General features: G+C 41.7%; 1 protein-coding gene across 13 annotated transcripts in view; it reads left to right on the top strand.

Moving 5' to 3' along the window:
• LOC144057691 (serine/threonine-protein kinase ULK4-like) overlaps positions 1-14,041 on the top strand; it is a 119,010-nt gene that overhangs the window by 71,289 nt on the left and 33,680 nt on the right. For 9 of the 13 annotated variants that reach the window (XM_077575527.1, XM_077575536.1, XM_077575535.1 and 6 more), the window contains 4 exons: positions 443-537; positions 1,802-1,853; positions 2,340-2,538; positions 9,059-9,151. In XM_077575527.1, coding sequence (XP_077431653.1) covers positions 443-537; positions 1,802-1,853; positions 2,340-2,538; positions 9,059-9,151 — 439 coding nt within the window. Of the gene's footprint in view, positions 1-442; positions 538-1,801; positions 1,854-2,339; positions 2,539-9,058; positions 9,152-14,041 lie in introns of those variants that run through there. The other 4 variants (XM_077575538.1, XM_077575539.1, XM_077575541.1 and 1 more) reach the window with 2 other exon arrangements.

The following is a 14,041-nucleotide window of genomic DNA, read 5'->3' as shown; positions in this document are numbered from 1 at the left end:
GTTGAAGCCAGTGGTTCCGATTTGTCTTTAACTCAAGTATGAAATGATTAATTTTATTGCATATTCCCTTCAAATGAACTTAGACATCAAAATATTTTCAGTAAGGACATTGCTACACACATAGAAAGTTTACTGCTTGAAATAAAACCTACAAAGTCAGAATAAAGTGTGACTGTGTACCTTCTTCTTTTTTTTATTAATTGGTTTACGACACAAACATCAATCTGTAAATGTACAAAAAATAAGATATTAATTTCGGACTACTGATTGGAGCATCTAATGTGATGAAACCCGTGAAAGATATAATAGGTACCGGTATTTTAACTAAACTCAGGTGTGTACAGTAGTTACAGTACAGGTGTGTGTATCTCCTGTCACTGGAACTTAACAAATAGAAAACGGCAACGGCTTGAGATGACTGATATTTTATTTGTTCTGCTAGGTCCAACAATGTGTGATGAGTGGATTAGGACCATCCTATCCATTGTGGAGGTCCTGAGCCAACACCATGTTCTCATTAGTCTATATCGGACCGTTGTGAGTATTCATGACACTAATACAGCCTTGTAACTTTTATAGTAGGGACTCAGTTATTTGTATGAGTGACATTTTATTTATGACATAGTATTGTCTATAAATAAGCATAGCCCCTGATGGGACTTAGCAGGCAAACTTATCCGGGTATTAGTTTCACTGTTTGTCTTTCTGTCCGATAAACTTGTCTGTTGATGCTCAGAAGACAGAGCTGCAATTAGACAAGACACCATCTATCGAACCCACTGGCATTCATTAGAAATGTGTGTGCTTTTCTGTGTGTGTTTGCGTGTACATGTGCATGTGATGGGATAATCAGATTGCGTTTAATGACTATTGACAAATGGAAGTGAAGAGCTGCAGGAAGCAGACAGGATTGAGGGAGAGAAATGAGATGAAGAATAATAGAGAGGCAAAGATGGTGATGGTCAATAGCGCAGGAAGACGTTTTAATTACTACCAGCCAACTCACATAAAGTTTTATTAGACTCCAAGGACATTTACTGCTTTTCATGTCTACAGATTGTGCCACTTTTCTTTTTATTCCTTTTTTTTTCATTTTTCTTGAGCTCTATTGCAACACTATTTTGGTCTTGGAAGCCTCATTTTAGACAAATCTTATTATTGTAAGTACACATTTAAAGTAAATTACCAATAGCAGAGGATGTTACAACAAACCTGCAGGAGATAAACCTCAAAGTGACAGTCATTTACCCACATGACAAATAAACAAAAAGAGGGTTAAGATGTCTTTATTTATTCATGACTTCAAGTTGTATTTTTAATTACATTCACCGATGAATTAAAAAAATCATAATCAAAAATTTGGAAAATGTCCGTTCCTTACAAATGATAATTGCTAATACAACAGGTTATTGTTTCTGCATGTTTATACTGGGTCAGGAGCTGTCATAACAAACTATGTTGGATTGGTATCTGATCCACATTGAACATTTATTGAACACATTTGCCAGTGCATTGTCAAGCTGACAGGGAAAAATCCCAATAAGCACAGTCCGACTCTTCTCCCATTTTATTCCTTTGTATCCAGAATAACTTTATGTGCATTTAACTATTAAGATTGTAGGTTATAACCATGACCAATGTTTAAGCTTTGGTAGATGTCATGATGGTATGTCCCTTGTTGACAGTGTGTAACCTTTTTAATATGGATCCTTGATAGCAGAACTTGAATTTTTTGTTGTAAACTGAATGTCATAGTCAAGGACATCCCCCACACTCAGATGTGATTTTGTGCCTCCCAAAGGTTGCCAGTTCTATCATGCGTCCTCTGACAACACTGGTTTTCAGCAGAAACGGTAAATGATTTGTTTTGTTTTTTTCTTTTCTGAACAGCTCGCTCTCTTATAACAAGTCAAGTGCAACATCTTGCAGGGAGTTAAGCCCCTCCAAACAGCAAAATATCAGACCAAAAAAAATAACATACAAGTCTTTTGCTCATGAATTCCACTGTGTTATCGTCTGTTGGTCAGATTTCCCCCAATTTGCAATTATTGTCTAATTATAACCTACTTGGTGTTATGGTGTGCAAATATATGCATGGTGTAGCATGCATAATGTGGTTTAATATTCAGTGGTCTTAATTAACTCTTTGATGTCCTGAGGAGTTTTGCATTTTGGTATCATTATTGTATTTTGCTTTCAAATATTACATTAATTAAAATCATATATTATTGTCACTGTACAATCAAAACTGTTTATGTGGAGAAAGGACATACAGTTTGTCATGTCAGTGTTTTAAATGTCTTCTTTTACATTCTGTTTGTTTGTTTATTGGTTTTTAGTTGAGTGGTCTGCGTTTGTGTTGAGGATCCTGTCAGAACTGAGTCTGATTTTGTTCGTCCACGAGGGTGATTACGACGTAAATGCAAAGAAGATAGAAGAGACCAAAAGAAGAAATGGGGAGAAGGCAGCAGAGACAAAAGATGAAGAAAGTCCTTCCAATCAAATTTCAGCTCTTTTCACTGAAAATCTTTTTCCAAGGTTAGTGTGGCTTATTAGGGCCCAAGCAGCGACCGCTGTGAGGTCCCTCGTCTTCTTGTTCTTCTTCTACTTCTTCTTCTTCTTCTGTGAGGAGTGGGAGGGTTAGAGAGAGGGAGAAGTGCGAAAACTTTTTGAGCGTTTTTTGGTGTTTTTTTCACCTCTTTTTGATATTTATGTATAATAGTTTTCTTCCTTATCTTGCAGTGTTTTTTTTGTGCAAAACTTAGTGGTTAGTGTCGGTGTTTTGTTTTTCGGTGGTAGGCAACATGCCGGTGGCGGAAACGCCCGCTGCCGAGTTCGAGCGTCTCACTCGCCGGCACGCAGTTAAGCTGTTGCCGGCAGTGGGCTGCTCGGTGGAGGAGGCAGGAATGGCCGTGGGGAAGGTGGTGGGATATAGCAGTATTAAATCTGCGTCCCGAATGAATGGAGCGATCGTTATCTTCCTTGATGACACTAACAAGGTGGGCCAGGTGGTTGAGAGCGGTGTAGTGATTGGCGACACCTTTACACCTGTTCTCCCACTCGTGAGCCCTGCAAGGAAGGTAACGATCTCGAATGCTCCACCGTTCATTAAAAACGAGGTGCTCGCTAAAGAGCTGTCGAGATTTGGACAACTCGTTTCACCAATAAAAATGGTGTCTTTGGGCTGCAAGTCACCGCAGCTGAAGCATGTTGTGTGTCACCGGAGACAGGTGCACATGGTGCTTAAAGACACGACGGGCGAGCTGAACTTGACATGCACGTTTAAAGTTGAAAATTTTCCGTATATGGTGTTTGTTTCAACCGAACACATGAAGTGTTTTGGGTGCGGTGCGGAGGGGCACTTAGTTCGCTCCTGTCCGCAGCGGAAGGCGTCCGCTCCGGACAGGAGCGCCCCCCCACCCGCGGATTCGGCGGCGCCGGAGGCTCCGGTGTTGGCCGGTCCGTCGGCTCCGGTCGCCCCGGTGACGGCGACGGCGGGGTTGCCGTGTTCGGTTGATGCGGTGCTGGTGGTGGGTGGGGCCGCGGTGGAGTTGACAGGAGCAAACCGATAACGTAATAGAGGGATTGATAAAAGAAAAAAAGGGAGCAAACGTCATCATTTTACGACCGTGTGAGAATGTTGTTGTGAATGAAAACATGGCTGATGTGGGTGATGAGGGAATGTCTGATGATGACACATTACTGAAAGTGTCACAAAAGAGAAAACTTAATGTTCTGGTGAAAGGTATGGTTAAAAATAGAAAAACGACTGAAAGTGAATGTGATTTTACACAGGATGACAACGATGTACCCTACTCTGTTGAAATGATAAAGAGGTTTCTTGAAGATACAAAAGGGGTACGGCAAACCGCCATATCCGAGCATTTTTCCGATCTCAGGCTTTTTATTAAGTCCGCAAAGCGTCTTTCTCGAAGGCTTGGGGAAGTGCTCACCGACCAAGAAATTTATCGGCTCAGAAAGAGCATAGCGAACGCTAAAGGCGCTGGTCAGGTCGCGTTTTATGAACATCTCGCAGATGGATGCCCCCTCTCAGTTTTTCTTTGGGCTTGAGAAGAAAAATGGACAAAGGAAGATCATTCATTGCTTACGCACGGGTAGCCGTTCCGAAGTCTCAGATTCTTCTGGGATCAGGAAATATGCTGCCGGTTTCTACAGAGACCTTTATAGGAATGAGTGGTCAAGTAATCCAGAGGCACACAGCAATTTTTTAAGCGGTCTCCCTCAGGTGAGCCAGGAGCAAACCCCTCAGTTGGCGGCACCGGTGAAGCTCGAGCAGCTGGAAGCTGCCCTGGGGAGCCTGCAGTGTGGCAGGGCTCCTGGCATTGATGGCCTTTCGGTGGACTTTTACAAGTCCTTCTGGCCGATTGTCGGACCAGACTTGCTTGCCGTGATGAACGACAGCATCAAAAATGGGAAGCTCCCGTTGAGCTGCAGGAGGGCCATCATCACCCTGCTACCAAAGAAGGGAGACCTGCAGGACATTAAGAACTGGAGGCCTGTGTCCTTGCTGTGCTCGGATTACAAGATCTTGTCCAAAGCGCTGGCCCTTAGGCTGCGAGGGGTGATGTCGTCCATCATCCACCCTGATCAGACCTATTGTGTGCCGGGCAGGCTCATCAGCGATAATATAAATCTAATTCAGGATTATTTGGAACTCTGCAATTCCTCGGATATTGGGACTGGCCTCATTTCTATAGACCAGGAAAAGGCTTTTGATAGGGTTGAACATCAGTACCTGTGGCAAACCATGGGAGCCTTTGGTTTCAGCCCTGTTTTTATAGCCATGATCCGGGTGTTTTATTGTGACATTGAGAGCGTTCTTAAAATAAATGGTGGTCTGAGTGCCCCGTTCGACGTCCGGAGGGGAGTGAGGCAGGGCTGCTCTCTCTCTGGGATGCTTTATTCTCTGTCCATAGAGCCTCTGCTCCACAAGTTAAGGGAAACTTTAAACGGTGTACACATCCCCCAGTGTTGCATGTCTTTCAAATTATCTGCCTATGCTGATGATGTAGTGGTTTTAACTAAGTCACAAGAGGACATTGACATTTTAAAAAAAGTTGTGACAGAGTTTGGTTTTATTTCATCTTCGCGGGTGAACTGGGGGAAGAGCGAGGCTCTCATGGTGGGAGAGGGGCTGAAGGACAAGCTGAAATTGCCGGGCGAACTGGAATGGAAAATTGGGGGTTTTAAATATTTAGGCATCTTTTTGGGAGATGAGACCTACAAAAAGAAAAACTGGGATAATGTGTTGGAGACGGTGAGGGTGAGGCTAAAACGGTGGAAATGGTTACTGCCAAAAATGTCTTACAGGGGCAGAACCCTCATCGTCAACAATTTGGTTTCATCTTCCTTGTGGCACAAACTAGTGGTCCTAGACCCACCAGCCTCTCTCCTAGAAGAGTTACAGCGCATTTTAATTGATTTCTTTTGGGGGGGAAGGAGGCACTGGGTTCCACAGAGCATCCTTTTCCTCCCTATAGAAGAGGGGGGGCAGGGCTTGGTGCATTTGGCCAGCAGGGGCGCTGCTTTTAGACTCCAGTTTATACAAAGGCTCCTGACTGGCCCCAAGGATGTTCTGTGGAGACCATTAGCCCGATGCACTCTGCAGCGGTTGGGTTTATGTGGGCTGGATTTTAGTTTGTTTTTAATGGACTTGTCTCGCATGAGCACAGTTTCTCTGCCTTGTTTTTATCGGAGTGTTTTTAAAGTCTGGAACTTCCTGAAAAAACAGCGGGCGGAGCAGGCCGACTCACTGTACTGGCTCATGCAGGAACCTGTCCTCCAGGGAACCCTGCTGGACTACCCTAGCTGGGGGGGAGCGACTCTGTCCAAGACCCTTCAAGCTGCAGGGGTCACAACGCTTGGCAGAGTGGTGGAGCTGACCGGTCCCAGTCTCGAGGACCCCGCTCCGCTGGCCTCCGTTCTGGGGCTACATTCAGTGAGGGTCGTTGCACAGCTGCTGAACCACTGGAAAAGAAGACTGGCTGGACATGAGCGCTCCCTCCTCAGTCTGTATGGCAGTGGTTCCCTAACGCCGAACCCAGAGGACGGCTTCCCCCACATCGGCCTGCTCCCAGACTTGGGTGACTGCGGCGGCCCCCTGCTGGAGAACATTCCAGCAGTTTCTTTGGGAGCCGCGCCCGGAAAACAATTTTACCAAACAATGGTCAAGACCCTACACAGAAACAAACTTACCGGACGCTTGGACACTCCATGGAGGAGAGTCATAGACGCTAAACTGAAGCCAGCTTGGGGCACCTTATACAAGGCCCCAGTGGTCAAGAAACACGGTGATTTTCAGTGGCGGGTCCTCCACGGCATCGTGGCCGTGAACTCCTATATATCCGCGATAAATCCAGCCGTTGCGGATACCTGCCCCTTCTGTGGGCACAGGGAAACAGTATTTCACTGTTTCTATCAATGCGAGCGTTTACGATATGTTTTTGATTTTATCTATAGGGTTTTTACTCTATGTAAAGTAGCTTTTCACAAGCACTGTTTTATTTATGGTTTTAACCACAAGGGCCAGATCAAGAGGGAAAGCCGTGTTTTAAACTTTGTTTTGAGCCAGGCCAAGATGGGTGTGTGGTTGTCCCGAAAAAGGAAAGTTGACGATGGGGCAGAAGTTGATCCCACGGTTCTGTGTAAAAAGTTGATAAAGTCCAGACTTTTTATTGATTTTAGTTTTTACAAGAGAGCAGGAGATCTGGAGAGTTTTTGTGACATGTGGACTGTTAACGGGGCACTGTGCGATGTGAATGAAGAGGTGCTGTGTTTTAGTGATGTTCTGCTGTGAAAGCATTTTGTTTTTTTGTCTATTTATTGAATTGTTCTTTGCCGACCTGTGTGTTTAGGAAAATAATGTAAATAAGAGCGGCAAATAAATGTATTTTTTCAAAATCAAAATCAAAAATCTTCTTCTTTATTCTGCGTAAACGATCACATTTTTGGGGACCTAAACATTTATGAAAACTCTCCAAACTTTGCAAACTCTTCCGGCCTAGCGAAACATTTTATATTATAAAGTTGTCATAAAGACATGGCTCCATAGCGCCCCCTTAAGGACAAAAATCTCAACCAATCCCGGCACGTTTGACCTAGAGCTACGAAAATTGGCAGGCACGTGTAGCACTCCGAGACACACAAAAAAAGTGAGTGTCTATAACAGCACAGGCCCTATTTTCTCAGACAGGCGCCCATCTGCTCGGTGTAAAAGCTGCCGCATCGTCATTTTTGTTTTTTGTGTTGAATTTGGCAGATCATGTTGCGCCTTGCTGGATGTTCCGGTGGACTGAGGGCATTTGTTATTGCACACAGTCTGCACACCTGACAATTAGTGACATAGTGAAAGGGGGACCCTGTTTTGGCAGACAGGCACACACGCACTCTGCATAAAAGCGCGCACATTTTCATTTTTTAAGTCAAATTTAACATGTTTGTGAATTTCATACACCGCGCTGCGCCTCACCAGGCATTCCGGCGGACCTGCCAATTTTGGGCTGGGTGTATTGTCTGGCAATTTGGTGACAAAAATCAGACTAGACTTTGAATCAGCTCGATGGTGGTCTAAGTTGTGGCACAGGTGGTGTAACGCAATTTTAGTGGATTTGATCAAGGCACAGGCACAGATTGTGTGTCAACTAATTTTCATTCATAATGTGACAACAGATTGCCCTGTGAACTCTCTGAATCCTTCAGAAATAAATTAATTTAATGCATTATTATTATTATTATTATTATTATTGTTGTTGTTCTTGTTGTTGTTGTTAGCATCTTTAATATCGTTTCTAAAAGAACCCCCCAGACCCACTCAAATAATGTGTTGAGTCCACACAAAGACGCACAATCGGCGGTGCAAGTCGGTCTTCAGTTGCCCACTTCACATGCACGGTCGACTACATCATCTGCAAGGGGAGAGCTTGTAGTTTATAAACATACTTTGTGCGCGCCAATCTCTGCATGGTCAATTTCTGCTTCCACAGTGTCAAGGACTGAGTGTGCCTCGACTACACTGATTTTAAAGGGCATGAGGGAAGCCGCTTCGATTGGCCAGGTGTTCGTTGCATTCCATCCCACAATGGCACAAACGCTCAACAATGTCTCTTTCTACCTGTGCCTGTCTACGAGAACACCAAAAGAGACAATTCCACCCAAAAATAGGGCCCCAATGTCTTAAGATAAACAATGTCTGATCATTTTAATCAAGTGTATGGCAAATGTGGTACAAGCGCTGCACAATATTATCATTAACAATTGACTATTTAATTTGAAGTCCGGTGTCAGTTACGGTCCAGCTGGTACACACCCATTTGTCCCTGCAGTCGCATCGGATATCCAATTTATATATCAACTCACAAAACAGGCATGAATCGGATTTGAAAACGCAATCGGCGTTGGGCTAAAAAAATTAATACATCTGAATTGACATGCAGTAACATAGCATTAGACAAAATTGGCAATGTGCCTTTATTTTAATTTTTTTAGGTTATTAAGGTTGTGTTATTATATAAATATAAATATGATAATTTCTTTCGGTGTTTCGGTTTTTGGTTTTGGCTTCCTCGTTTTTGGTTTGGGCCAAGAACTTTCACTTTGGTGCATCTCTCAACGTGTGGGTTGTGTTTGTTGGACCCCAAAAGAAAAGGGGCAGACCCAGTCAGGGCGGAAGTTACTCAGTTTTAATGGAAGCAACAAAAAGCGCACAACACGTGGACAAGGAGTTGCTGTAAAAAAAAAAACAGGCGACGACGACAAAAAGATGTACGTCATGGGCATAAACAAGGAAACACAAAATCACGCCGGAGGGCGGATAAAACAGAGAGGAGTGATAATGACTAACAAAAAATGCTACTAGTCTAATCACCAGTTGTGTCCACAACACTTAACGGCAGAGAACCAAACCGTAACAAACTCTAGTTGTAGGGATTGTGCTGTATGTACAGTATATACCAAGTGTCCTGCATGTTTTCAAGCACAAATTGATGTTAGGAATGACATAAAGCTAAAAGTTGAAATGATTCTGCATTTTTCTGTCCAGGTATGAATCTCTTCTACGAGCAGCTGAGCCCATCTCACTCTATGCTGTCAAACTGCTGGTATCCATGACTGAACACAGCTCTCTGATGTGCAGGTACAGTAAAACCAGTGTAGTTTGCCACGTACCAGGAATACCATGTTAATGTGTTTATTGTAAGAGTTTAACAAGTACTTTTGTATACATTAATGGTTTGTCAAGACAAAGAGCTCACAGGTAGCTTGGGGCCACTTGGCAACCATGTGATGATAATAACAATAAAAGTAATGCCTGAAGGCAGTTACTGTGAGTTATCAAGAGCATGCTGTTAGCTAATTAAATATAGTAGAAAATAATATCTGCACTTTTAATGGGTATTGGAGCATAAAAGCTTTGGTGCCATTGTTGAGATGGACTTCCTGGAAATGTTGGAAAGGCAGGACATGGAAGAGGACTACCAACTTTATCCTTTTTTTTACTGCCCAGAAAATTAAATACACATTTGCTTGTACTGATCCCTCATTTATATTTGACTGTTCATTGTGTCCCCCTAAAAACTTGTATGACAAAATATGGTAACCAGGTGCACCCAGGATTGCATCTGCCAAACACACATAATGACTATAGTTAGGTAGGAGTACATCCAAATTGACTAGTTTAACATGTGCAATGATTTAACAATTTTTATTTCTGTAATTCAGTAATATGTTTGATTGCCTCTTCCGCTAACACTTCAAATTCCATCACTTCAAACTTAATTTTGCGCTTGTGTTGCTCTCCAAAATGTTCCATGGTGAAAACTAGGGGTGATCGATACCACTTTTTTTTATATCGATACCAGTATGAGTAACTATTGAGTAGTCACCAATACAGATACCACTAATACATGCCTGTGATACATAACATTTCCCCCAAAAAAACAATGACAGGTCATTTTAAAGAAAGGCAGACAGTCCTCAATTTACAAACACAATGGGTTCCGAGAGGTTGTTTGTAAGTCGAATTTGTTTATAAATCGAATCACATAAAATTTGGTTCCCAAATTAAATTTTACCAAATATTTTTTTTAATAAAATGATAAAATAAAAATAATTTAAAAAAATAATAATTAAACAAATTAAACTATATACTTTATATATATTTTCTATAAAGTACACAAATTAAATAAATAAAAACATACATTAAATTCCATCCATCCATTATCCATGATCTAAACCACTTTCCCTCATAGTACATTACATTTTTACATAGTACAATGCAATAAAAAAAAAAAAAAATGCTAACTGTACATTCATGGTGGAGGAGTTATTGAGTTGAGTTCATTTGAAGCTGAAGTGGAATGCATTACGTATTGGGTGTAACGGTCTCAGGAAACTACGTTTTCCAACTGTCCCTGAAGTACACATGATTGTGATTGGGTTTATATGAGGAGTCAAGATAGCGACCGCCGAGTCAGATTTAATTGATTTCGAAGTTGAAGAGATATTGTATATTTTGCTACTACGACGATAAAGACGACGACTGAGGGCTGCTTTTCATGAATATCCTCCAGGGGAGCCTCTGAAATGTATTCACTGTGTGGAGCCAATATTGAGTGCATGAAGAATGCGTGCGCCGTGGCCACTGGCCGTGGTTCCAGGCTGTGCCGTTCATCGCCAAACAGTGAGGTAGTTGAAATGCGCAAATGGCTGCTCGGCGGGGTTATGGCAAAGGGGGGCACTACAGTACAAAACTGTACCATAATGTATGATGTGTTGCACACTTAAATATTAACTTGCACGCAAAATACAGCTTTTATGTACAGCAGTCAGCCTTTGTTCGTATCTGCGAATGTTCGTAACTCGGATGTTCGTAACTAGAGGACAGCCTGTATATTCCATTATGTTCTATAGCTATAAAAAGATGGAAACTACCAAAATAAAGATTCCATTCTCTATCTTTATATCTGTTTCCGTTTTGTAGCAATTAGCATTAGAATATTGCTATGTTTCATCATTATTCTCAAATCCGTTTAAAACAGTGGGGAAAACAGCTTTTTGCAACATGGCTCTGGTTGATCTCTTACAGTCTGCTGTCAACTGCTGGCCGTTTTTGTAATAACTACAATTGCTTCAAGCATTCTCTTCAGTTCAGAGGCTGCAACAAAGCCTTCTGTATGCTCTAGCATAAAAAACATTATTTTTTTAAATTTATAAATATGTATTTGGGTGCATGGTAATATTTAAAATGGAACATATTTATGTTTTTGGGAACAAATGAATTATTGAATAATTTTCTATTCTTCAGATTTCTAATTCCTAGTCCCTGATTGTAAAATACCCCATGAGGGCAGCTTGAAAGAAGACCTGGTATTAGCCTGATACCAATACCTGGTATGGCCATTCCGAGTGAAAACCATCAGAGTACCTAAAGTGCAAAACTCCCTTTTAAATCTGTCGCTTTTACTCCTGTTGTTAACAGCTTCAACCTAGAGATTGTTTTGGAGCTTTCTTGACAGTTTTCATGTGTTTTGCTGGAAGCTGCAGCTGTTTTCCTTCATCTACCTATTCAAATTAGAACGTGAGTGGTTTTTGTCTGTCAGGACATTCCAGAAGATTGATTTACTGAGGGCTGTGGCTATTTTTTTGTGCAACTGAGTCTTGATCCATTTGACTTTGTTCTCTTCCAAGCCATATAAGAGAGAATAGAGAGATGCAGGAAAAGGATCAGGATTCAGTGACACCTGCAAAAAATATAAAACACACACGGAAATACTGTAGATGTAGACAAATGTGCAGACTGAGGAATAAACTGACAAAGTTTGTATGAACAAGTGCACAAACAAACTCTTTCTGAAGAATTGATGTACACTGGTACGGATGGATGCGCTTTGCTGTTTCTGTGTGTGACTTACCGCCTGTCTCAATTTGTTGTGTGCAGCTTGTTGCCGCCTCTGCCTCAAAAATAGATTGGGCTTGTATTTTTAGCAGAATATAGAGTCACTTCTGAAATGTGCTGTTGTGCTGTACCTGGTGGATTCGCAATGATTATCCAAAGTGTTCATGATGGCTCTCATCAAAAGTCCTTTCTAATAAAAGGGCTCACATAGAGGAAATGTTACAGCTCATTGTCGGTTTTATCTCTATTGATGGCATCGATGATTGTCAACATTATAGTTTGTCCTCAGCTTACTAGTATCAACATATTTATTTTAAGTTCCACCTCTTATCACGAGTAGCCCACTCTCATTCCTTATCCATCCCTCTTTCCCACCATGCTCAATATGCCAAATACTTTTCTTATCAGTAATAGTACTCACTTTTGTCTCCATCCAACTCTTCATCCGACTCTCCTCATCAACTCTTTCCTTGACACGAGTAGAGTGACGTGAACTTGGCAAATTGGTGTCAGCGCTCTCCCATCTGCGTCTGTTTTCCTCTTGCTCGTTTTTGTCGGAAATTATTAACAATATTTAACATTTTCCACCTTCTCACTTGTTCTCTGTCTCTCGTCAGCTCTAATTTATTAACACAAGCCCACACATCACTCCTTCTCCGTGCCCTCTCTCTGCAACTCTCCCTCCATCTCTATGGTTATACAATCAGAAATTAAATTGCCTGGACCTTGGCTAGATAAGTGTGGCTATGAAGCCAGCCGAGTGGTAATTAGATGGTAAATTGGGGACATTAACGTTAGGAAGGCTGCCTGCTGTCTCTCTCCGCATTATCACAGCCCAGACACACCTTCAAACAATTACATTTACTATGACCTTTAGCCAAAGAACCACGTGCTGTGTGTGTGTGCTTGTGTATGTGTGTGTACATTTAATGCCCTTATCTGCCACGTGTGAGAGCATCTTGCCACACAGAGAAGCATGAATGCTAAACTAGGTTTTCAGTAGCTTAACTGGATTTTTACAGTTTTCAAATATGATTTCCAAATATGATTAAGTATTCCATTTTAAGTGCCAACAAGGCAATCAATGTCCTATAAGAACTGTCTTTGCGCTGCAGAAGGGACACTGCATCATACTGAGAGGTGTTTTGGTTATTGTTTATAGTTAATTTAGTCACATCAGAAGAGCAAAATGCTAGACACAACTTTTCAGTGTGATTCAGTTCATAAAAAATTGCTATCATTATTCCAGGTCCAAAAGAGCAAAAAGACAAAGGTATTAGCTTGAATTTAATACCTATCCTGTTAAATTTGAAGGTATTTCAAGTTTTATACATTATCCTGGTAATTTTGTATGTCCCCCCATACTGCTTCAATCCATCAATCATAGATAACCTGGAGCCTCTCCCAGCCAGAGATGGGAAAAGTACTGTCATTGTTTGCTTGTGTAAAAAACAAAAAACAACTTTGGGAAACGTAAAAGTACTCACTCAAATAATTACTCAAGTAAAAAGTACAAAGTAAAAAAGTAAAGGCTCTGAAATGTACTTGAGGAGTCGAAGTAAAAAGTATTTTTACCGGACATTTCCTCTAATGTCAATTTGAAAGATATTAGCTAATGGGGCAAAAAATGGGCATACATCAGCCAGTTGACTCTCTGACTTGTCCTGCGTCAAGTCCACAGTGTTGAGTATCACTCGCTTATGTTATGCTGGTCTCCTCTTCACTGACATGATTGAACCTTCTTTCATATTGTTGACTAGCAGTCTGTAGCAATCTTCTTATCAAATTCAAATGATCCTCTGTAGTGGTGGCATGCATTGCTCTTATATTTATGGATTGTTAATCTCCTAAAGTAGCCAATAGAGATCAGGACGTGACTATTTATCTGAATACGCTCCCGTGGCAGGAAAGTAGCGTTGGGGTGTTAATGGACTACAATGGCAAGGAGGGCTAAAACTAGCGTTTATCTGCCCAAGAGCATTGACAGTTACTTTGATGAAAAGGATATGATATACATGCGCGAGGTGAACAGGCTGGATTGCCGATGAAGTGTAAGGAGTGCTTTTTTTTTTCAACTCGGCGACGCTGCTACGTGGAATTACCCCCTCTCTTACACCGGTGAGTGCTTTC

The sequence above is a fragment of the Vanacampus margaritifer genome, chromosome 9 (assembly GCF_051991255.1).
Source record: "Vanacampus margaritifer isolate UIUO_Vmar chromosome 9, RoL_Vmar_1.0, whole genome shotgun sequence".
Taxonomy (NCBI): domain Eukaryota; kingdom Metazoa; phylum Chordata; class Actinopteri; order Syngnathiformes; family Syngnathidae; genus Vanacampus; species Vanacampus margaritifer.
Note: the sequence above shows the minus strand (reverse complement) of the source record. Positions and strands in the feature narration are given on the sequence as shown.